The sequence below is a fragment of the Leopardus geoffroyi genome, chromosome E3 (assembly GCF_018350155.1).
Source record: "Leopardus geoffroyi isolate Oge1 chromosome E3, O.geoffroyi_Oge1_pat1.0, whole genome shotgun sequence".
In the NCBI taxonomy this organism is placed as follows: Eukaryota; Metazoa; Chordata; class Mammalia; order Carnivora; family Felidae; genus Leopardus; species Leopardus geoffroyi.
Window position 1 is genome coordinate 24,153,612 of NC_059340.1, and position 21,109 is coordinate 24,174,720.

Consider the following 21,109-nt stretch of genomic DNA (forward strand, 5'->3'; position numbering starts at 1 on the left):
CAGGGCAGAATTGAGACTTTAAGGAAGGAAGGAGAGATGGAGGGAGAGAGTACATGAGAAACAGCCTGTGTCAGTTTGTGCAGAGCTTTGGTCTAGGAACTCAACAAATACACTCTAATCCGGGCATCTCAAACAAGGCTGCACTAGAATCATGTGAGGAACTTTTAAAACATACCATTCCCAGGCCACACCTCTGACCAGTACCTGGAGAATCTCCAGGGACGGAGCTGGCCGAGTGCTAATGCAGAGCCAGGTTTGAGAACCTTGCTTTTATCTCCTTGCTCTTCCAAGCACGGTCACCGGACCAGCTGCTTCAGCATCGCCTGGAAGCTTGTTAGACGTGCAGTCTCCCTCCACTTAGGGCTCCACTCAGACCCACTGAATCACAAGCCACATTTAGGATCCCCAGGCGATCCTTATGCACAGTTAAGCTCGAGGTGGCCACTCTGAATTCTGATCTATTCTGGGTTTTCCCCGATACTGTTGAAGCTCATCCCAGGATTTGGGATGGGATCTGCTGTGGGTGGACCCAGATCCCAATTAACCCCACATATTTTCTCTCAAAGGCCAGGCAGGACTGTGCTCCCCAATTCTCTGGCCATTTCCCCAGGGCCCTGTGCCCCATCCGCACCTTCTGAACCCCAGCCTGGAAGCCCCTCAGATGGCTGCACTTGATCATCTGGTGAAGGAGGACTTGAGCCACCGCGGCGTCCAGCAAATCCAGGTCATGGTAGAAACAGACCAGCAGCCCCAGCCTGTGTGGGAAGATAAGGGTGCTGGCAGGGGGCTCAGAGCTGGGGGTCACAACCACAGCCCCCTCCCACACAGAGCCAAGAGTCACGGTCAGAGCAGCTATCACATGCCAGGGACTGTGCTGAACCCTGTACCCGGATTACCCCATCACAGCAACCCTACAAGGCAGAGGCTCTGAGCCCCATTTCACAGAAAGGCAGACAGACTCAGCATGGTCAAGTGACTGGCCCAAGACTAGACGTGGCCCCAGGACTTAAATCGAGACCCGTCCAACTATGCTCTCTCTTCCCGCGGCAGTAAGGGGCACAAGGAAAGTGTGGTCCTGAGTTAGCCACAGAAAACTCCCCATTTTCCACATGGAGATAAAGGGTTTGTCCACCCTGAGGGATTCTCTGAGGCAGATGTATTTCCAAGATGGTTTATGACCTACACCGCCAGAAAGGAAAGAAAAAGGAAGCATAACAATGTAAGGGCGGAAGTGGGATGTGAACCCTGGTCTAGCTGGGGGTGCTGTATTTTGTGGTTAAGAGCATAGATTTAGGCCAACAAGAGTTTGAAGCGCGGCTGTATGGGATGTTTGATCCAACAAATTACTTAACTTCTCTGCAAGGCTGCTGCACAGTTGAACAGTGCACATGGTGCACTACTGTACAGGGTGGACCTGTCTCTCTGAGCCTTTAAGAAAAGGGAAGTTGGCTTTGTTCATCACAGCACATCACAATAAATATGATGAATGTAGGCATCAGGAGTACTGTGAGAGTTCAATGGGAAGAGCCATACCAATTGATTAGCATCCTTCCCAGTAGACACCAGGCACTGATTCATTAATGGATGCTCTTAGAGTTAGTATGAAATCTATTCAATTCAGCATGGCTGGACCACCTGGTTGACCATGCTCAACCTGGATCCACCCTCTGAGAAAGACAACGACATGCTCAGACATGTCCACAGAAGAGCAACCGGGTCAGGAAGGATTTGAAAATGTGTCGGATGAGAAAAGAATACTCAAGGGAAGTGAAGGCTGAAGAACTACTATCCTGAGCACTTACTATGTGTCAGGTGTGCATGAGCCTTACAAGGACCTTGAAAAGGGAGGCAGGTTATTATCTCCCATTTTACAGATGGGGAAGTGGAGGCACAGAGAGGTAAAGTAACACAGCCCAAATCACGCAACTCGAAAGTGGCAGAGCCAGAATTACACCCAGGAGGTCTGGCTCCAGGTCCCATGTTCTTAACCAGTAAGCTATTTTTGTGTACCCCTAAAAAGGGGACCCAAGCTAATGGGTAAAAATTAGTCAGGATGGGGGAAGAAGGTGTAATAGTTTCATATAAGAACATTCCCTATAAGCGACTCTGATAAAATTTAACATAGTACAGTGATGTCAGGGGAAGCACTGTGACATGTGCCCCTGAGAGATGGAGAGATGGTTGAACAGCACTCCCCACTGCATGCTCCCTCTGGCTAACATTCAAACCCTTTCTGGGGTCACCAAGTACATAGCTCCAGGCCTGCTTCTGCTGGAAAGCATTCCCGGAGGATCATGTTACAATCACTAAATTCTAGAGCCGACATCATCTGTGGACTCCCCACCCGAGAAGCTGGATAACAAGAGGTTCACAAATATGGGGAGCCAAAAGCTATTTCTAATACTTTACCCACCCTAATGGAAACCACACGTTTACCTTGGAATAGACCAAGTACTGAGTATTTAAAATATTCTATTTCTACGCCCACAGCTGGAATCTCAGCACTTGATAAGGTTGCATTAAACGCCTGGCACAGGAGATGCTCAGAAAGCATTTGTTCTACCTCGCCCCACCTCCCAACCCTTTCAAAGGGTGTTTCTTTGGGGAAACGCCTCCCGTCACATGCACAAAGACATGGGGCTATATAAAGAGATAGACCAGCCACCTCCCTTCCCTCCCAGGGTCTTCTGCTGCTCAGAGGAAGCTGGTGCTTAGATCACATCTTGGGAAAGAGCTGCAAGGACCCAGAGCCCCCACCCCTTGCCTGTGGATGGTGGAGGTATTCCTCATGTCAAAGCTGGAGGAGCTGATCCTCTCCAGAAACGCCTGGGCCAGGTCAGGGGTGATGTCATAAACTGTGTCCAGCTGCTTGGTGGCATTGTCATAGCTGATAAACAGCCCAATCTGGTAGACAAGGACAGGAAGGGGGTTGACGTGACCCCAAACAGCCCCACCCTTGTGGTCCGCGCTGCACCCCATCTCAGAGATTCCGAGATGCCCAGTTCCTATGGTCATTGATTTCTCAACAGTCTGTAACAACTGTTTTGGTTTCCTCTTCAACCCAAATGCTACTTAGGAAAGTATTATATTTTAATATCGGAGCAGTTGAACTCTTTGAAAGCTACTATTTGCACCCTTATTTGTAGATTTGTTATATGGAGGTCAGAGAATGTGGTCCACAAATGTTTCACTTTGGGGAATCAGGTTTTTTTTTAAGTAGATGAGTTTACAAATGGGCCTCAGGCGATGAAAAAGAGTGTGTGTTCCCACGGTAAGAAACAAATATATAGAAAGATATAGATAAATAGATTCAACTTTATTACGTATACCATTCAGATTCTTTCTGTTCTTGTTCATTTTCTGCCTATGTGTCCAAGGGTGTCAGGATGAAGTCTCTTATCTTTCTATGCACTGCTACTCTGTGCTTATAAAGTTGTCTCTCCCTTGAGGATTCTACTCTTTCTTCAGATAAATTCCCCCTTCATGATGGTCCTCTGTGGCTTTGCCTCTCTTCTCTACACTTTTAGATGATGAAGAAAAGTTGCAAATGGCCTCTTGATCTTAGAAATTCCTCCCCAGGGGCCCAGCTTCCATAAAAATTTAATCTCTATCTAACTTCTGGAGATTCACTCAATATTGGGAGAGTAAAAGCGAGGTTTAATCCATTTTATAACTGAGGATTATAAATTGAAAGTTAGGGGCACCTGGGTGGCTCAGTTGGTTGAGCGTTCAATTTCAGCTCCAGTCACGATCTCACAGTTCGTGGGTTTGAGCCCCACGTCGGGCTCCGTGCTGACAGCTCCAAGCCTGGAGCCTGCTTCAGATTCTGTGTCTCCCTCTCTCTCTGCCCTTCCCTGCTCACACTCTGTGTCTCTCTCTCAAAAATAATAAACAAATAAGTAAATAAATAAATATAAATTTATGTGAAGTATTCTCAGCCTCCTAGGTAAAAAGAGGAACCTACATATGTCAACCATACTGCAGTTAAAAAATTTTTCAAAAATTTTTGAAAAGAAAAACCTGGCTCTGCCTCCAGTTGCCTAATAACCAGACATCATTGGGTCAATTGGCCCTTGAACAAGCCAGCCATCTGATACAAACACTTCTCTCACTGGCCAGAAGAAAGTCAAGGCACACAAGATAAAAACTGGAGGCAAGCCCCAAAGTCTTTATGAATGCCTCTCTGTTGGCAGCGTGTTTTGGAGACTGCTTTCCAGAATCATGATGCCCAGGGGTTTTAGTGTCATTGGGTTAACATCAGGAAGACAGAGACAGGCTGACCAGTGAGTTAAGTAACCTTAGAACTTACACATTTCTCAACTGTAAAGCCTATAGTTAAAATCCAATCATTGCTCATGCTGAAGTAGCAATCAGTAGAAGTAGCTATAAATAGAAGTTGCTAGTAATCTGTGTTTCATTTGATTCGAGTTCATGCTTCCAAGAACTGGAAACTCTGTAGCTGTCGTCCTTGGCCTTTAAATACCCTAAAATGACTTTTGGTTCACAGCCAACATTTTCTTTATACCATGTTTGTTCACATCAGAGCTATCTTGGTTGTCTGCAATTCTTTTCTTGGCCCTTCTGCACTAAACACAATCTGACGACCAACCACATGAGAGTTTTCTCTAGAGGCTCAAGATATATTGGCTGAGGTGGGTACCCAATCTTCCAGGGCACCTGAACTAGCTGGCTAAACATGACAGGTTTAGAATACACCTCTCCCCAGATGGCTTGGTGATGGGGACATGTAAATGTACTTTTCCAACTTACTTCTACAGGACTAATTTTCGTAATTTCTTCAAATGATAGGTGAACCATATATCTGCCCAAAATCCATAAGTTTTCTGCACTGACCCATGAAACAGAGTCATCTGCAAAAAATAAAATGAAGAAATATGATAAACAAATAATTCAGTAAATAAATAAACAAATAAAAGCTTTTGCACTGGTATGTGATAGTCAAAAGTATCTTTGATGTCAGGACCTCCTTCCTGTGTTCATTAATTCATTCAATAACCATTCATGAAGCGCCTCCTACCTATGAGATGCTATGCTGCACACAGGCAAATCACAGATGCCAACCATCTGAGGCTTTGTTTGTAAGTCAGCAGTGTGGTCCCCAGACCAATAGCACCAGCATCACCTGGGAACTTATTAAAAATGCAGATTATTTCTTAATAGTTAAGGTCACAAAATAAGCTTTTCTTCCAGTTCACTTAGTTACTAAATAGTCTCACAACTTGAAATATATTTGACTCTCTTTTCTTACTACCGGTAACAATCATTATTCAGCCATATTGATTAGCACCAGGTTCCTGTACTTGAGCCAAACCAACTACTTCTCCTTCCTCACATGCACCCCAAACGTTCTCCAAATCTTCTCTCACGTGTGCCCTTCTTATCAGCCAGAATGCCTCTGCCCTACCTCTTCCGCTCTGAAATCCTACCTTCAAAAACGACCCCAAACATTTCCTCTTTCTTAACACCTTGTCTTGTCTCCTCAGTCATCAGTAATTTCTCCCTCTGAAATCCCGGAAGACTCCCTCTGTCACTCTGTTCAGGCATTTGAAATTGCTCATCAGTGGGATGTTAGTGGGACTTCAAGAACAATCATGTTCAGGATCTATCTGGACTTCAAGTTTCACTAAGCTAGAATTGGCCCCCATTACCTCTAATCCTCCAGTAAAAGATTTTTACACACAACAACATTGTGTTGGTGGCACTTCGGAGAAATGGAAGAAGCAGGGGAGCATTTTCAAGGCACAGTGAGTCCATTACCAAGAGCTGTTGCGAAAAGCCATGGGCAATGACTCACATGCCCAGATGAGATGGTGAAGTCGGCCGCTGCTTGGGCTGGGTCACAAGAACAACAGGGTGTCTCCCGAACCCAGGAATCAGAGCTGTTGGGGTGAGCACAGGTAAACACCCTAGGATTCCCTAGATGAGATAAAGACTCTGGACATCTGAATTGGTTATTAGAAGGGTGGTCCCAGAAGACTAGAGAGTTTGGGAGAGGGGGGAACCACTAAATTCATCAAGAACCAAGGTGAGTTGTTAATTTTAAATTAATTATAAAGCATAAACTGTATTTCTGAAGTCCAGGGATCTCCAAGATTGGATTTTCTTTTTTTAGAGGCAGACTTTTTTTTTTTTTTTTAAGTTTATTTATTTATTTTGAGAGAGAGAGAGAGCTCGCAGGGGACGGGTAGAGAGGGAGAATCCCAAGCAGGCTCTGCACTGTCAGCACAGAGCCTGATGTAGGGCCCAAACTCATGCACCATGAGACCATGACCTGAGCCAAAACCAAGAGTCAGACACTTAACCGACTGAGCCACCCAGGTGCCCCCTCAAATACTTTGAGTATTTTTAACACTCAAAGTATTTCCAGGTACCTCAAGGAACTTCATGAAAAATAAAAAGCTTAAAGTCTAAACAGAATTTGTTTTAATTCACTTTAGTATAATAATGAAACAACGTCGAGGAATTTTAGAAGAAAGTCTGTCTCTAAATTTTGGCAATAAGGATTCTGGAAGTCTAGAGTTGAGTGGCTGTCTTAGGGTTACACAGTGTGAGATTTAGAGGCCGTAATTACGCATCAGGCAGAGGGAATTCTGCTACGCACTGAAGACATTGATTATTCTGTTGTTGAATGTTCCTTATATACAAATCTCAGAGCTTAATTCCAGGAAAAGGATTGATTGGCCCTCAGCACACTCCAACCCCACAGGCTTCCTTTACGTTTCTCCAAATCGCAAAGCTCATTCCTGGCTCAGGGCCTCTGTATTTGCTGGTTCCCCTGCCTGCCATGCCCTTCCTCCAGTGCCTCACCTGACTGATTCCATGTCTCATTTTGGTCTCAATTCGGATGTCAACTCTGATTTCTTAGTTCAGAGGCTGGCAAACTACAGCCCACAGGTCAAATCTGGCCCATCACTTGCTCTTATAAAGGCTGCAAGTTTGGTTTTTACACTTTAAAATAGTTGAAATAAAATCAAAAGAAGCAGATTGTTTTGTGACATGTGACAATTTTGAAATTCCAATTTCAGTGTCCATAAATAAGGCTTTGCTGGGACACGGCCACTCCTGCTCATCTGTTGTCAATGTTTGCTTTAGCACCAGAACATCAGAGTTGAATAATTCAGCCAGACTACAGGCCCACAAACCCTAAAATATTTACTCTGACCCTTTAAAGAAAACGTTTGCCAAGCCCTGTTCTGGTCGAAAACACTCAGCCTCTCTATAGCGTTTACCCATTTTATTTTCTTCATAGCAGCTACTGGTACCTGAGTTCTCTCTCTCTCTCTCCTCTTTCTCTCTCTCTTTTTAATTTGCTGGTTTAAAACTTTTCTCCACCTATTCTCCCCCAATAAAACAAGAGCTCTATGAGAGCAGAGACTTTGTCTTATTTTCCTCTTGTATCTCCAGTGGCTGACACATAATACAATTTGGTAAGTGTTTAAAAAGTTTATTTTGTTTACATTACTTCCGTTAAATTGGGCACCTGCGTGGCTCAGTTGGTTAAGCATCCAACTCTTAGTTTCAGCTTAGGTCATGATCTCACAGTTCATGGGATGGAGCCCCACGTTGGGCTCTGCACTGGGATTCTTGCTCTCTCCTCTCTCTCTGCCCCTACCCAACTCATCTCTCTCTCTCTCTCTCTCAAAATAAATTTATTTTTAATTTTTTTTAACCTTTATTGATTTTTGAGACAGAGAGAGAGAGAGCATGAGTGGAGGAGGTTCAGAGAGAGATGGAGACACAGAATCTGAAGCAGGCTCCAGGCTCCGAGCTGTCAGCACAGAGCCCGACGCGGGGCTCGAACTCACGGACTGTGAGATCATGACCTGAGCCGAAGTTGGACGCTCAACCGACTGAGCCACCCAGGTGCCCCTCTCAAAATAAATTTTTAACAAACTTTTAACAATATTCAGCAAATTGGGGCGCCTGGCTGGCTCAGTCGGTTGAGCGTCCAACTTCAGCTCAGGTCATGATCTCACAGTCCGTGCGTTCGAGCCCCGCGTCGGGCTCTGTGCTGACAGCTCGGAGCCTGGAGCCTGCTTCAGATTCTGTGTCTCCATCTCTCTCTGAACCTCCTCCACTCATGCTCTGTCTCTCTCTCTCTGTCAAAAATAAATAAACATTAAAAAAAATTTTTTTTAAATACTCAGCAAATTGAGTTTCTGTCTGCATTACTAACCTATATAACCATCCTTTTTGTCTTTTTTTTTTCAATTGTAGTAAAATAAACATAACCTAAAATTTACTAACTTCATCATTTTTAAGTGTATGGTCCAGTGGCATTAAGTGCATTCACTTTGCTGGCAGCCATCGACACCACCTATTTCCAGAACTTTTTCATTTCACAAAACCGAAACTCTGTCCCCATGAAACGACGACTCCTTATTCCTCCCTCCCACCCCAGCTCCTGGCAACCACCATTCCACATTCCATCTCCACGACTTTGACTCCTCTAAAACACATCTGTAAAATAAATGAATCTTGACCTATTTCTGCTTTGGTTCCCAGGAAACTCGGCACTAAATTTCTGTGCTTTATTGCTTAGATTTCCTTTTAAAAATTTATCATGTCCCACTTTAATACAGATTTATGATACAGATTTTGAACTTGTGACTCTACTGTAAAGGTTCTCTTTGAAGCTAAGAAACGGTCATTATTTCTGTTCCACCTGCAAACCAGGACACCCCTTCAGCATGTGAAAAGTGAATTGATGAAATGGGGTATGTGTTTTATTCCAAAAGTCGCATCAAACCCTTTTTGGAAGGTGGGAAGGGTGAGGAAAAATCATACATGACACTGAAATCAATCTATCTTCAGAGAGGAAGCACCACTTTTGAGGATGGGCTCCCCCTGACAAGTGATCCCACCTCAAAGCCCGGGCTCACCAGTAGCATTGGAGGATGTCTGCAAAATCCCAGTCATCCAGGTGTAGAGAGCTCTCTGGGAATGAGCCGAGGTTTGGTCGTAGAGATCTCTGAACACCGCAGATCTAAATGACAAATGTGGACGTCAGCTAAGGAACAAATAGGTGCAGGCCTTGAGATGGGTCAAAGCAGCAAGTGTCCCCAAAACTGTCTGTCTTGTGTTAACAAGCCTTCTCATTCCCTTGCTGCGTTCAGCTATTTTCGCATTTCTCTTTCTCCTTCACAACTAAACGCCTTCCTTCCAAAGAGTGCTCTCCACTTCCTCAACTCTTGGTCACTGCTCTACGACTACTATACTGATACCACTGTTACTGCTCCTGCTATTGCTACTTCCTCTTCCCCTTCTTCTTCCCCCCCCCTCCTCCTCCTCTTCTTCTTTTCTAACAGTTTTATGGAGATACACTTCATACACCATACAATTCACCCACTGAAAATGTAAAGTTCAATGGCGTTGTTCCCAAACGGCGCAACTGTCACCACGGTCAATTTTGGAACATTTTAAGCATCTCGAAAAGAAACCCCATATCCTTAGGCTACCACCTCCCAACCATTAGTCAGTCACCTCAAATCCTAGAAACCACAATTTACTTTCTGTCTCCGAAGTTTCCCTGTTGTGGGCATTTCAGACAAGTGGAAGCATGTAATACGCCACCTTTGTGTCTGGCTTCTTTCACTTTGTGTGATGTTTCCAAGGTCCGTGCGTGTTGGATCATGTGTTGACACTCCGTTCCTTTTTACTGCCAAATACTATTCCATTGCCCGTATCCCACCCCATTTTGTTTATCTCTTCATCAGTTGACGGACCTCTGAGTTGTGTCCATCTTTTGTCTATTATGAATAATGCTGTTGTAAACATTCATGTACTAGTTGTTTTTTTTTTTAATTTTTTTTTTAACGTTTATTTATTTTTGAGACAGAGAGACAGAGCATGAATGGGGGAGGGTCAGAGAGAGGGAGACACAGAATCTGAAACAGGCTCCAGGCTCTGAGCTGTCAGCACAGAGCCCGACGCGGGGCTCGAACTCACGGACCGCGAGATCATGACCTGAGCCGAAGTCGGCCGCCCAACCGACTGAGCCACCCAGGCGCCCCTCATGTACTAGTTTTTGTATGGACAGACATTTTCATGTCTCTTGGGTAGATAACCCAGGAGTGGAATTGCTGAGTTACATGGCAACTCTGTGATTGGCCTTTCTAGGAACTGCCAGACTGTTGTCCAAAGAGGCTACACAATTTCATGCTCTGACCAACAGTGTATGAGGGTGCTGATTTCTCCACATCCTCACCAACACTGGTTAGTATCTGACATTCGGCGGGGGGGGGGGGGGGGGGGGGGGGGGGGTGTGTATTTAAATTCCAGTTAGCTAACATACAGTGTAATATTAGTTTCCAGATGTACAATATAGTGATTCAACACTTCCATACAACACCCAGTGCTCATCACAAGTGCTCTCCTTAATTCCTATCATCTATTTAACCCGTACCCCACTCACCTGCCCTCTGGTAACTATGTGTGTTCTCTATATTTAAGAGTCTGTTTCTTGGTTTGCCTCTCTCTCTCTTTTTTCCCTTTGCTCATTTGTTTTATTTCTTAAATTCCACATATGAGTGAAATCGTATGGTATTCGCCTTATTTGACTAACTTATTTCACTCGGCATAATACTCTCTAGCTCCATCCACACCACGGAAAATGGTTAAGATTTCAGGGCACCTTGGTGGCTCAGTCAGTCGAACGTCTGACTCTTGATTTTGGCTCAGGTAGCAATCTCACAGATCATGAGATCAAGCCTTGCTTTGGATTCTCTCTCTCTCTCAAAATAGATAAATATACTTAAAAAAAGAAAATGGCAAGATTTCATTCTTTTTTATGGCTGAGTAATATTCCATTATAGATAGATAGGTAGATAGGTAGGTAGAGATATATACATATATCACACATTTTCTTTATTCATTCATCAACTGATGGACACCGGCTGTTTCCATAATTTGGCTATTGTAGATAATGCTGCTATAAATATAAACATCAGGTGCACATATCCCTTTGAATTAGTATTTTTGTATTCTTTGGGCAAATACTTAGCAGTGCAATTGTTGGATCATAGGGTAGTTCTAGTTTTAACTTTTTGAAGAACCTCCATACCATTTTCCAGAGTGGCTATATCAGTTTGTATTCCCACCAACAGTGCAAGAGGGTTCCTCTTTCTCTGCATCCTCACCAACACTTAGTGTTTCTTGTGTTGTTGATTTCAGCCACTCTGACACGTGTGAGGTGATAGCTCATTATGGTTTTGATTTGTATTTCCCTGATGATAAGTGATGTCGAGCAGGTTTTCATGTGTCAGTATTTTGGCCATCTGTATGTCTTTTTGAAAAAATGTCTATTCATGTCTTCTGCTATTTTTTTTTTAAGTTTATTTGAGAGAGACCAAGACAGCACAAGTCGGGGAAGGGCAGAGAGAGAGAGGGAGAGAGAGAGAATCCCAAGCAAGCTCCATGCCGCCAGCGAAGCACCTGACAGGGGGCTTGAACCCATGAAACATTAAGATCATGACCCGAGCCGAAACCAAGAGTTGGACGCTTAACCAACTGAGCCACCAGGAGCCCCTCTTCTGCCCATTTTTAATTGAATCTTTTGGCTTGGGGGTATTGAGTTTTATAAGTTTTTTATATATTTTGGATACTAACCTTTTCTCAGATATATCATTTGCAAATATTTATCTGACATTTTGATTATAGACACTCTGCTGGGTGTGAAGTGTCTTGGTCACGTTTAATCACTATAGCCTGGTCCCCTCCCCACCACACATCTCCTTGTGGCCCCAGTCAACAACGACTTCCTTGTTGTCATATGCAGCAGTCCCATTTGGTCCAAATAAGACTTGATCTTATAGTAATGATATCAAAGTTACTTTTTAAATAAATGTTAGGGGCGCCTGGGTGGCGCAGTCGGTTAAGCATCCGACTTCAGCCAGGTCACGATCTCGCGGTCCGGGAGTTCGAGCCCCGCGTCAGGCTCTGGGCTGATGGCTCAGAGCCTGGAGCCTGTTTCCGGTTCTGTGTCTCCCTCTCTCTCTTCCCCTCCCCCGTTCATGCTCTGTCTCTCTCTGTCCCAAAAATAAATAAATGTTGAAAAAAAAATTTTTTTAATAAATGTTAATTAAAAAGAATGAGTCACTATAAAGAAAAAACATGAAGAACAGTGCCAGTGGGTGGAGGGGGTGCCTGGGTGGCTCAGTCAGTTGAGCATCCAACTTGGGCTCAGGTCATGATCTCATGGTTTGTGAGTTCAAGCCCCGCATCAGGCTCTCTGCGGTCAGCGCAGAGCCTGCTTTGGATCCTCTGTCTCCCTCTCTCTCTCTGCCTCTCCCCCATTTTCTCTTTCCCTCCCCATCTCTCTCTCTCTCAAAAACAAATAAGCAAAAAAAAAAAAAATAGTACAAGTGGTGTACACATAGGGCAAAAGTTGTGAGGAGGGTACCAGAATTACTAACATTTGGGAGGCACTGTTTTAATCATCCATCTCTAAACTCCACAGATGTTAACCTGTTCCCCCTGCCTTCTCCCCTCTGCAATGCATCACCTCTGAGGAATGGGAAGTGGGGTTCAAGGGCTGGGAGAAGCACTCACAGGTTCTTGAAAGCATCCTCTTGCAGGTGCCGGGGGAGCTTCCCTGGGATGTCTGGCTGGAGAAAGCTGCCTGAGGAGCCCTTCAGTACCCTGCCCAGGATCTCCACACACTCCAGGGAGTTCAGCACCTGGAAACACCTCTCCAGTGTGATGAGAAATAGGCTGCGGTTCACGCCAGGGCTCTGCAAGGCTTGTTTCCGAATCTCTCCCAAGTCAATAACAACATCCTCCAGCTCCTAAAGTAAAGAAAGAAGCTAGGGTTGTCTCGAGAGCAGCCTCTGGATTTGGAAGCCCTGAGAGGGACCACACTTAACAGTGGGAACTTCAAGACCACTGTTTAACACCACGCTGCTATGTCAAACCTTCTAGGACTTCTCCTACAGAACAAAGTTGAAGACTTCACTTGCTTCACCCACACTAGGCAACTTCTCACTTTCCAGATATACCATGTGACTCACACCTCAGGCAATTGCTCGAGCTGGAATTTTCTCCCCACCTCCTCCCCCTAGCGAAATTCAGCTCATCCCTCAAGGGTAAGCTCAACTGTCATCACCTTCTTGGTGAAGTCTTCCTGAATGCCCTTCTACTTTGGTCAAATCACCTTAAGCCCAACTCTATGATGCATTAAAGATGCTTATGGGCCTATCTTTCCTCCACAACAATGGTTCTCAACCCTGGCTGCACATGAGAATCACTGGGGGAGTGATCCCAGCACCACCATACAGAGTGATTTAACTGGTCTGTGGTGGAGCCCAGGCACCTGACTGCAGTGTGCAGCTGGGATTGAGCCAGGAAAGTCCTCGAGGCCCAAGCCATGTGCCTAGTGGAATGTCTGGTACCCAGAAGACATTGAGAAAGCATATTGGGATGGATGGATGGATGGATGAATGGCTCTTCTGAACCACAGAACCCAGAAATGCTGACAGAACTTGGTCCCAATTTGATTGGCACTCAGTCTTTCAGCCAGCACACCCTGCAAACATAATAACCAGCATTTATTGAGCAATGACCACATACTAGGCACCATACCAGACATGAAGCAAACATGTCTCTTTTCATGTAATTCTCATGACAGTCCTACAGGTTAAGCCCCATAGATCCGAAGGCCAGACATTCCTAGGTTCAAATCCCAGGTCGTCCCCTTATTATCTGTGTGTCCCCAAGCAAGTCATTTACCTTTTTAAAGTCTCAGTTTCCCTCTCTGTAAAATGGAGATAAAACCAGGGCCTATCTCTTAGGTTTGCATAAGAATTAAAGAAGATAATGAGTGTAGACTGGCTGGCACCTAGTGAACACTCAACAAATGTTACATGCTATTATTATCCCAATATTGCAGGGGATGAAAATAAAAGATAGAATAAGCAACCTGCCCAAATTACACAGAGCTAGGTTCTGTAACAGGTGTATCTGCATTCAAGCCCATACTTCTAACCATGACCAAATGTTTCTTTAACTTTGGTAATTTACTGTCTGGGGCTAAAACAGTACAGTGAGTAAGAGTGCAGCTTAGGGGGCACCTGGGTGGCTCAGTTGGTTAAGCAGCTGACTCTTGATTTTGACTCAGGTCATGATCTCGTGGTTTGTGAGTTCAAGCCCTGTGTCAGGCTCCACACTGACAGTGCAGAGTCTGCTTGGGATTTTCTCTCTCTCTCTCTCTCTGTCTCTCTCTCTGCACCCCACCCCACCCCAACCCCCCTCCCCACCGGCGCACACGCTCTCTCTCTCTCAAAACAAATAAACTTAAAAAAAAATAAGTAAATAAATAAATACTAAAAATATGTATCATTTTCATAGACCACCATCCTCATTTTTGCCATCTTTGTGCTGCCTTTACTATTATTTACCTCATAGGATTTTTTTAAACAGACTCTTTTTTTTAAACTTAAATGCATTTCAAAAAAGGAAACATCACATCTCTCCCAAACTCACTCAATAGAATGATGTATCCATTCTCTTTTAATAACAGACACTATAAAATAAAATGTGACTATTAAAATGTTTACATGGGTCAACTCCTTTTGGGAAACACTGTTGTGCACTAAATGGTCTCTGATAAGCAAAACTCAAAACCTCACCTGTGTCCCAAGATTTCCTGGGTCTCATAGGCCTTACTTTGTGATGCTCTTAGATCACCAACTTTGTTTTTTTGGAAATGTGTCTATTTCTGTTTTTTGTCTCCCGCCCCCTCTCCCAGACTGTGAATTCCTTCAGGGCAGGGGTAGTCCTTCGTCTCTGAACCCAGTGTCCACTGATGCAGAGTAATTATTCACGGGTGTTTATCAGGCCAAATAAATTGAAGCTCCTCAGTACCCCTCATTTCTTAGTACCTATAAAAGTACAAGCCATAAGGCTCTTCACTTGAACTTTGGAGAAAGGAAGTGAGAAAACCAAGGTCTCCAAGCTCCTAGAGGGGTTGCAAAGGGAGAAGGTGGAAGGAAGACATAAAGAAGGGCCAAGGTCTGAGTCAGGTTCAGTTGGATTCAACTCAACAAATGTCAACTGGCCCTGGACTTCCCCTACTCCCGGGGTGCCAAGAACGCCTCACCAGGCGGTCCTTCTTGTCTTCCAAGAGGCATTTCATGGCGGTGCGGAACTGCTGAGCATCTGTTTCCTTCAGGTCCTCCAGCAGCTTCTGGGGCTGGTACAGACGCTGCTCCAGGTGGTTTTCCATGGCTGCCTTGATAGGGAGTATTGAGAGATACAGTGAGGATGGGACAGGAGCACCTGGTCAGCACCACGGCCAGCAGCCCAGCCAGGCCACCTACTTCCCTGCACAGACCACAAGCTGGCAGCTTGCAGCCATGTTTGGTTTGGCTGGCTCCAAAATTTTTCATTAGCTGCCAACATTTTGAAGTCCAGGGATTCCCCACAAAAATCCAGACTTCCAACTTCTCTTGGAAAACACAAAGATTTGGCAACGCTAGGCATGCATCCTCTTCCTGGTGATAATCAGCAAGCCAAGGGCCAGCTGCTCCCTGTAATTACACTCCTACTCACCGCCCACCCAGCCAGCCGATCTCCCCATGCCCTGCCTGGTTCCTATAGGTGCTTGAGGTTTCAAGTCCAGAGCCGCTGGCCTCTGTCCAGGAAGTTTACCACCCCAGACTGGCACCACTCAAACCCTCTCCCACGCTGCAAGCTATCAGAGAAAAAGCAAAATTCAGGCAGCATGTACAAACTCCCCCTTGGTATCCTTTCTAAAGTGAGAAGCAGAGATCTGCAGCCTTTCCTAAAAGAGATTACTCTGCTGTCTGGGGAATCATTTTCTAAATCTCCCTCAAACAAAGGTGCTCTACAAGGGCAGCATACTGTGATGTCATGGGCAAAAGGTGGGCTCTAAAACCAGACAACCCATGTGCACATCCCCACTTTGCCACCAACCAGCTGTGTGGCCTTGGACAAGTTACTTACCTAGCATTGGTAGATAAAATACAGAATGTCCAGTTAAATTTGAATTGGAGTTAAATAGTGAATGATTTTTGAGCCCAAGTATGTCCCAAATATTGCATGGGACAGACATATACTAAAAAAAAAAAAATTCATTGTTCATCTACAAATCAAATGTAATGGGGAATACTGTATTTTTTAAAAGTAATCTCTACACCCAACATGGGAATTATACTCACAACCCCAAACTCAAGAGTTGCATGTACCACCAACTGAGCCAGCCAGGCACTCCAGGAACACTGTATTTTTATTTGCTAAATGAGCAACAGTACTTTGGGAACCTCAATTTTGTCAGCTGAAAAACAGAGACAATAGAGACTTACTATGTAGGTTTGTTATGAGGATTAAATTAGTGTGTGTAAAGCATTTTCAATATTGGCTAGCACACAGTAAGTGGTCAATTTGTGCCACCCATTATTCCCTATCCTGAATGAGTTGAATAATTATTTACTCTGTGACTGTCCCTCTAGAATGAAAGGCCCATGTCGGTAGTAATGTGACTTCCTTGTTCTCCTGCATCTCCAATGTCTAGAACTATGCCTGGAAGAGAATAGAGGCTAGATAAGTAGATGTTGAATGAATAAATTTATACATAGCAAGAGAGAGAATATATCTACTGGTCAGGTTAAAATATACACATCTTGGGGCATCTGGGTGGCTCAGTTGGTTGAGCATCCAAACTCTTGATTTCAGCTCAGGTCATGATCTCACGGTTCTTGCGTTCAAGCCCTGAATCAGGCTCTGCGCAGGCAGTGTAGAGCCTGCTTAGGATTCTCTTTCTTGCTCTCTCTCTGCCCCTCTCCTGCATGTGTGTGCACACTCTCTCAAAATAAATAAACTGTACATATATATATGTATATATAACTGTATATGTATATATAACTGTATATGTATATATATGTAATTGTATGTATATATAACTGTATATATACATGTATACACACACACACACACACACACACACACACACACCTCATGAGAAAACTTAGTACTAGCCAGAAAAGGGGCAGGCATTAATTCCCTTCAGGTTGCCACAGACTGATGAACAGAATAAAACAAATGCCATGAAGTCAACAGCCACCTCCAGCTAATGGGTGTCCTGGTAACTAGTTAGCAACCAGCTCTCTGAATGTAGTTCTCATTGTGAATGTTGGTTGATATTTTCATTTCATTATAAAGTAAATAAGGTGTTCCTGGGTGGCTCAGTTGGGTAAGCGTCTGACTTCAGCTCAGGTCATGATCTCACGGTTCCTGAGTCTGAGCTCCGCATCGGGCTTTGTGCTAACAGCTTAGAGCCTGGAGCCTGCTTCTGATTCTGTCTCCCTCTCTCTCTGCCCCTCCCCCACTAGTGCTCTGTCTCTCTCTCAAAAATAAACATTAAAAAAATCAAATAAATAAAAAGTGAAACAATAAAGACATCAGGACTTCATTCATCAATGACCAAACTTCTTTCCTAAATCAAATAGTTTTTGAATACCAAAAGAATATTTTCTCAATTTTCTGTGCTATTCACAGTATAATGGCAAAGATATGACATACCACACTGGGCTGATGCTCATGCTGATGAGGTATGCTGTCCAGTTTGCCACAGTCCCCACCATGCCCTACTGCTCTACAAATATCACTACCATCTATTAACATACCTGTGCTTCTGTTTCTCTTACAATAGAGTTAAAAGGGAAGAAAAATATTTCTTGGACCCACGATCAAGAGACTGATAATTGTGCCCAAAGATCCAGTCTCCTGTAATTCCATTTAGCAACAGAATCCCACAAGTTTTAGCTGACTACATGGCTTCTCAGAAAGGCCTCTCTTCTTACTTCTCTGCAGTAACACATGACTGTGGACTGTGAGCCCTACAGAATGTGAGCAGCACAAAGTGTGCAACTTGCAGCTCATGTCCTTGAAAGAGAAGATGCTTGCCCTTCACTTCCTCTTTCCCACCACCCCACCTCCTAGGTCGGAGAACGGATGTGATGTTTCAGTCATGTGGGCAACAACTCCCTAGAGGATGACAAAGCAACAAGACAGAAGGAACCCGGGCCCCTGGATGGTCTTCTGAAATAGAGCTTCCTCTCCTCTCTGGATCTCCCACCTAGCTCTGAATTATAACACGAGATAGAAAGAAACTAAATTGGGGGTGCCTGACTGGCTCCGTAGAGCATGCAACTCCTGAGTTCAGGGTTATGAGTTCAAGTCCCGTGTTGCACGTAGAGATTACTTTTATAAGTACCGCGTGCTAACTGATTGCGCTACCGGAGTGCTGAGATTACTTTTAAAAAATTAAATAAAAAAAAGAAACAAACAAAACTGTTCACGCTGCTAGAATCTGGGGTCTCTTTGTTACAGTAGGTCCGCCCTACACCCTAATACGCCAAGTCTCCATCAAAGGTGGAAGGGTGGAAAAACACAAAAATTTCAAAACAACTGGACAGAACATGTTTCTTTGCAGAAGTGAAGACTATCTCCATACCTAGCCCACTTCTCCATCTTACCAGGCCCTTGAGTTTACAACTCCTGACTGAGCACTGAGAGGTGAATATATGATAGGGATGAGTCTCAGGTACGCACCTGTAGGCTGGGGATGGTGAAGGCAACATTCCGTGAATTCAGATACTCCAGGACTCTGTGGGACAGGTCCGCTGTCCACCCATGGGAGCTTCATTTGAAGACAGGCAGGAGAAGGTCACAATGATAGGTTCCCCTGATGAGCAGTTTCCCTACTTGCCAAGAGGCCAGGGGACCAGAGTTAAGAGAGGATGTGGGGAATGGGCCAGGAATGCTAGGAACTTTGTGTTTGGAGGAGGTAGGAGATTTGTTAACCCGGCACACTGGTGGGGGAGTTTCCAATTCTAAGAATCCTCCTGGATCCCATTCTCTCAAAGACAATTATCAATTTCTGAGCTATGTGCAATATTCTAATTCCCATAACATTCTACGTGTGTTATCTACACTCCAAACACACTCACTTGGAAAAATGTCCTTACTATATAAAACTTAACGAGCAGACACAGTGTATACCATGAGAGGTTGGAATAGCACAATTTAAGAGTGTGAGCTCAAAACTGGGACTTGAATCCTGGCTCTGTCACTTAATTGTGTGGTCTTAGGCAGTTTACTGAATTTCCCTTTGCCTCAGTTTCCCTTTCTATGCAATATAGATAAAAATAGTGAGGATTTTACTTGTTCACACATCTTCAGTGCTTAAAACAGTACCCAACACATAGAAAATGCATAATTTTGTTCATAACATCCAAAAATTGGAAATGACTCAAATGTCCAACAAGTAAAAGATTACACAAATGTTTTAACATTTGTTAAATGTTATGGTACATCCAGGGGCACCTGTGTGGCTTAGTCAGTTGGGTGTCCAACTTCAGCTCGGGTCATGATCTCACCGCTTGTGGGTTTGAGCCCCATGTTGGGCTCTGTGCTAACAGCTCAGAGCCCGGAGCCTCCTTCTAATTCTGTGTGTCTGTCTGTCTGTCTCTCTCTCTCTCTCTCTTCCTCTCCCTCTCCCCCTCTCTCACTCATGGTCTCTTTATCTCAAAAATAAATAAACGTTAAAAAAAATTTAGAAATGTTATGGTACATCCATTCAATGGAGTGTCACCCAACCATATAAAAGGAATGAGCTGGACTTCAGCTTCCGGCTGTAATGGAGTCATGGGCAGCACATAAATCCTTCTGCCTTAAACAATTGGTAAATTTTTGTTATTAAATAAGTAGATGAATGAATAAGTGAATACAAAGATAGATAGATAGATAGATAGATAGATAGATAGATTTTAGCCTGAAAGAATATATCCAAAACTATCAACTAAAGTTAAAGCTACATTAGGAAGAAGAGTGTTTATGGGCACTCCTCCTCTTTAATATAATTGAGTGCTCCTGTCATGGGCTCCCAAACCCCATTTCTTCTCCTTCACAGTACTCATCATATTAGAATTATCTGCTAATATTTGTCTTTTCACAACACTCTCTAGTGCCCTGTCCCACAACCTCAGTATCTAACACCAGCCCACATGCAGTATAAAACATGACAGGGCAATGCATCCTGGAGCCCCACTGCTGGATGTACAACTCAGCTCCACCACACTGCCCAGCTACATGACCTTGATTCACCCTTCCTGTGCCTCCCTTTCACTGCTCTGTCCAATGAGAAACAACAGGACCCTCCCTGGGGGTGCTTATGAGGATTGGACATGTTTCTATGCACAAAGCACTAAGAATGTTGTTGCCACATAGTAAATCCTCAATAAAGGTTAGCACTTGTGCCAGAGCAGAGAGGAATAAAAGTTTGTGAAGCAAACATATCTACTTTCAAACACCTGTGCACTGGTTGCTATGTTTTTTGTAATAAGTATGTAGGTATTACTTTTTACAATTAAGAGACTTCCATTTAAGAATTTTTATGAAGTATCTATTCCATCCCTTCCCCTCCCCTCTAGGGTGGGTTACCTTTGAAACTGTATGAGATCCAGTAAGGCTACATGGGAATAAAATGAAAAGACAACTTTAAAAGAATCATTCCAGAGAGATCACAGGCACATTCTGTTTGAAATTTCTAGAAGCAGCAAAGTGGGGACAGATGAGGGACATTACCATTCAGATAGCTTCCATCTATTATTTCTTCCTAAAAGGCAAAGAAATAATGTCAAGTAAAACACCCAAAGTTGGCAGTTCCAGTAAAGGAGAGTTTGATTCAAAGAAAACGGGATACTCACCGCCATTTTTTGCAACAGGGGATACAAATCTGTAAGAAAGCCATTGGAGGTATAACTAGAACTGAATGGTATAATCTTCAGAAATATAAACATGGGTTAGGAAAAGAGCCCCCCTCCCAAAAAAGAAAGAGTCACTCATGAAGGAAAATTTTAGTGAATTTTAATTTTACCTGTGCCAATATATGCCCAGTGTGAGAAAACTCTGGTTTGATAAACCCTTTTAGGGGAGCCTGGGTGGCTCAGTCAGTTAAGCATCGGACTCTTGACTTCAGCTTAGGTCATGATCTCATGGTTCATGAGTTCGCGCCCTGAGTCGGGCTCTGAGCTATTAGTGCAGAGCCTGCTTGGGATTCTGTCTCCCTCTT

At 44.0% G+C, this 21,109-nt stretch overlaps 1 protein-coding gene across 4 annotated transcripts in view; it reads right to left on the minus strand.

Annotated features, from left to right (window-relative positions):
* OTOA (otoancorin) overlaps positions 1-21,109 on the minus strand; it is a 76,258-nt gene that overhangs the window by 45,940 nt on the left and 9,209 nt on the right. The window contains exons 3-12 of one of the 4 annotated variants that reach the window (XM_045460738.1): positions 20,745-20,773; positions 20,623-20,653; positions 20,479-20,506; positions 18,589-18,676; positions 15,116-15,247; positions 12,571-12,806; positions 8,904-9,007; positions 4,771-4,871; positions 2,765-2,904; positions 632-755 (exon numbers count right to left, since the gene is read on the minus strand). In XM_045460738.1, coding sequence (XP_045316694.1) covers positions 632-755; positions 2,765-2,904; positions 4,771-4,871; positions 8,904-9,007; positions 12,571-12,806; positions 15,116-15,247; positions 18,589-18,676; positions 20,479-20,506; positions 20,623-20,653; positions 20,745-20,773 — 1,013 coding nt within the window. Of the gene's footprint in view, positions 1-631; positions 756-2,764; positions 2,905-4,770; positions 4,872-8,903; positions 9,008-12,570; positions 12,807-15,115; positions 15,248-18,588; positions 19,287-20,478; positions 20,507-20,622; positions 20,654-20,744; positions 20,774-21,109 lie in introns of those variants that run through there. The other 3 variants (XM_045460740.1, XM_045460741.1, XM_045460739.1) reach the window with 3 other exon arrangements.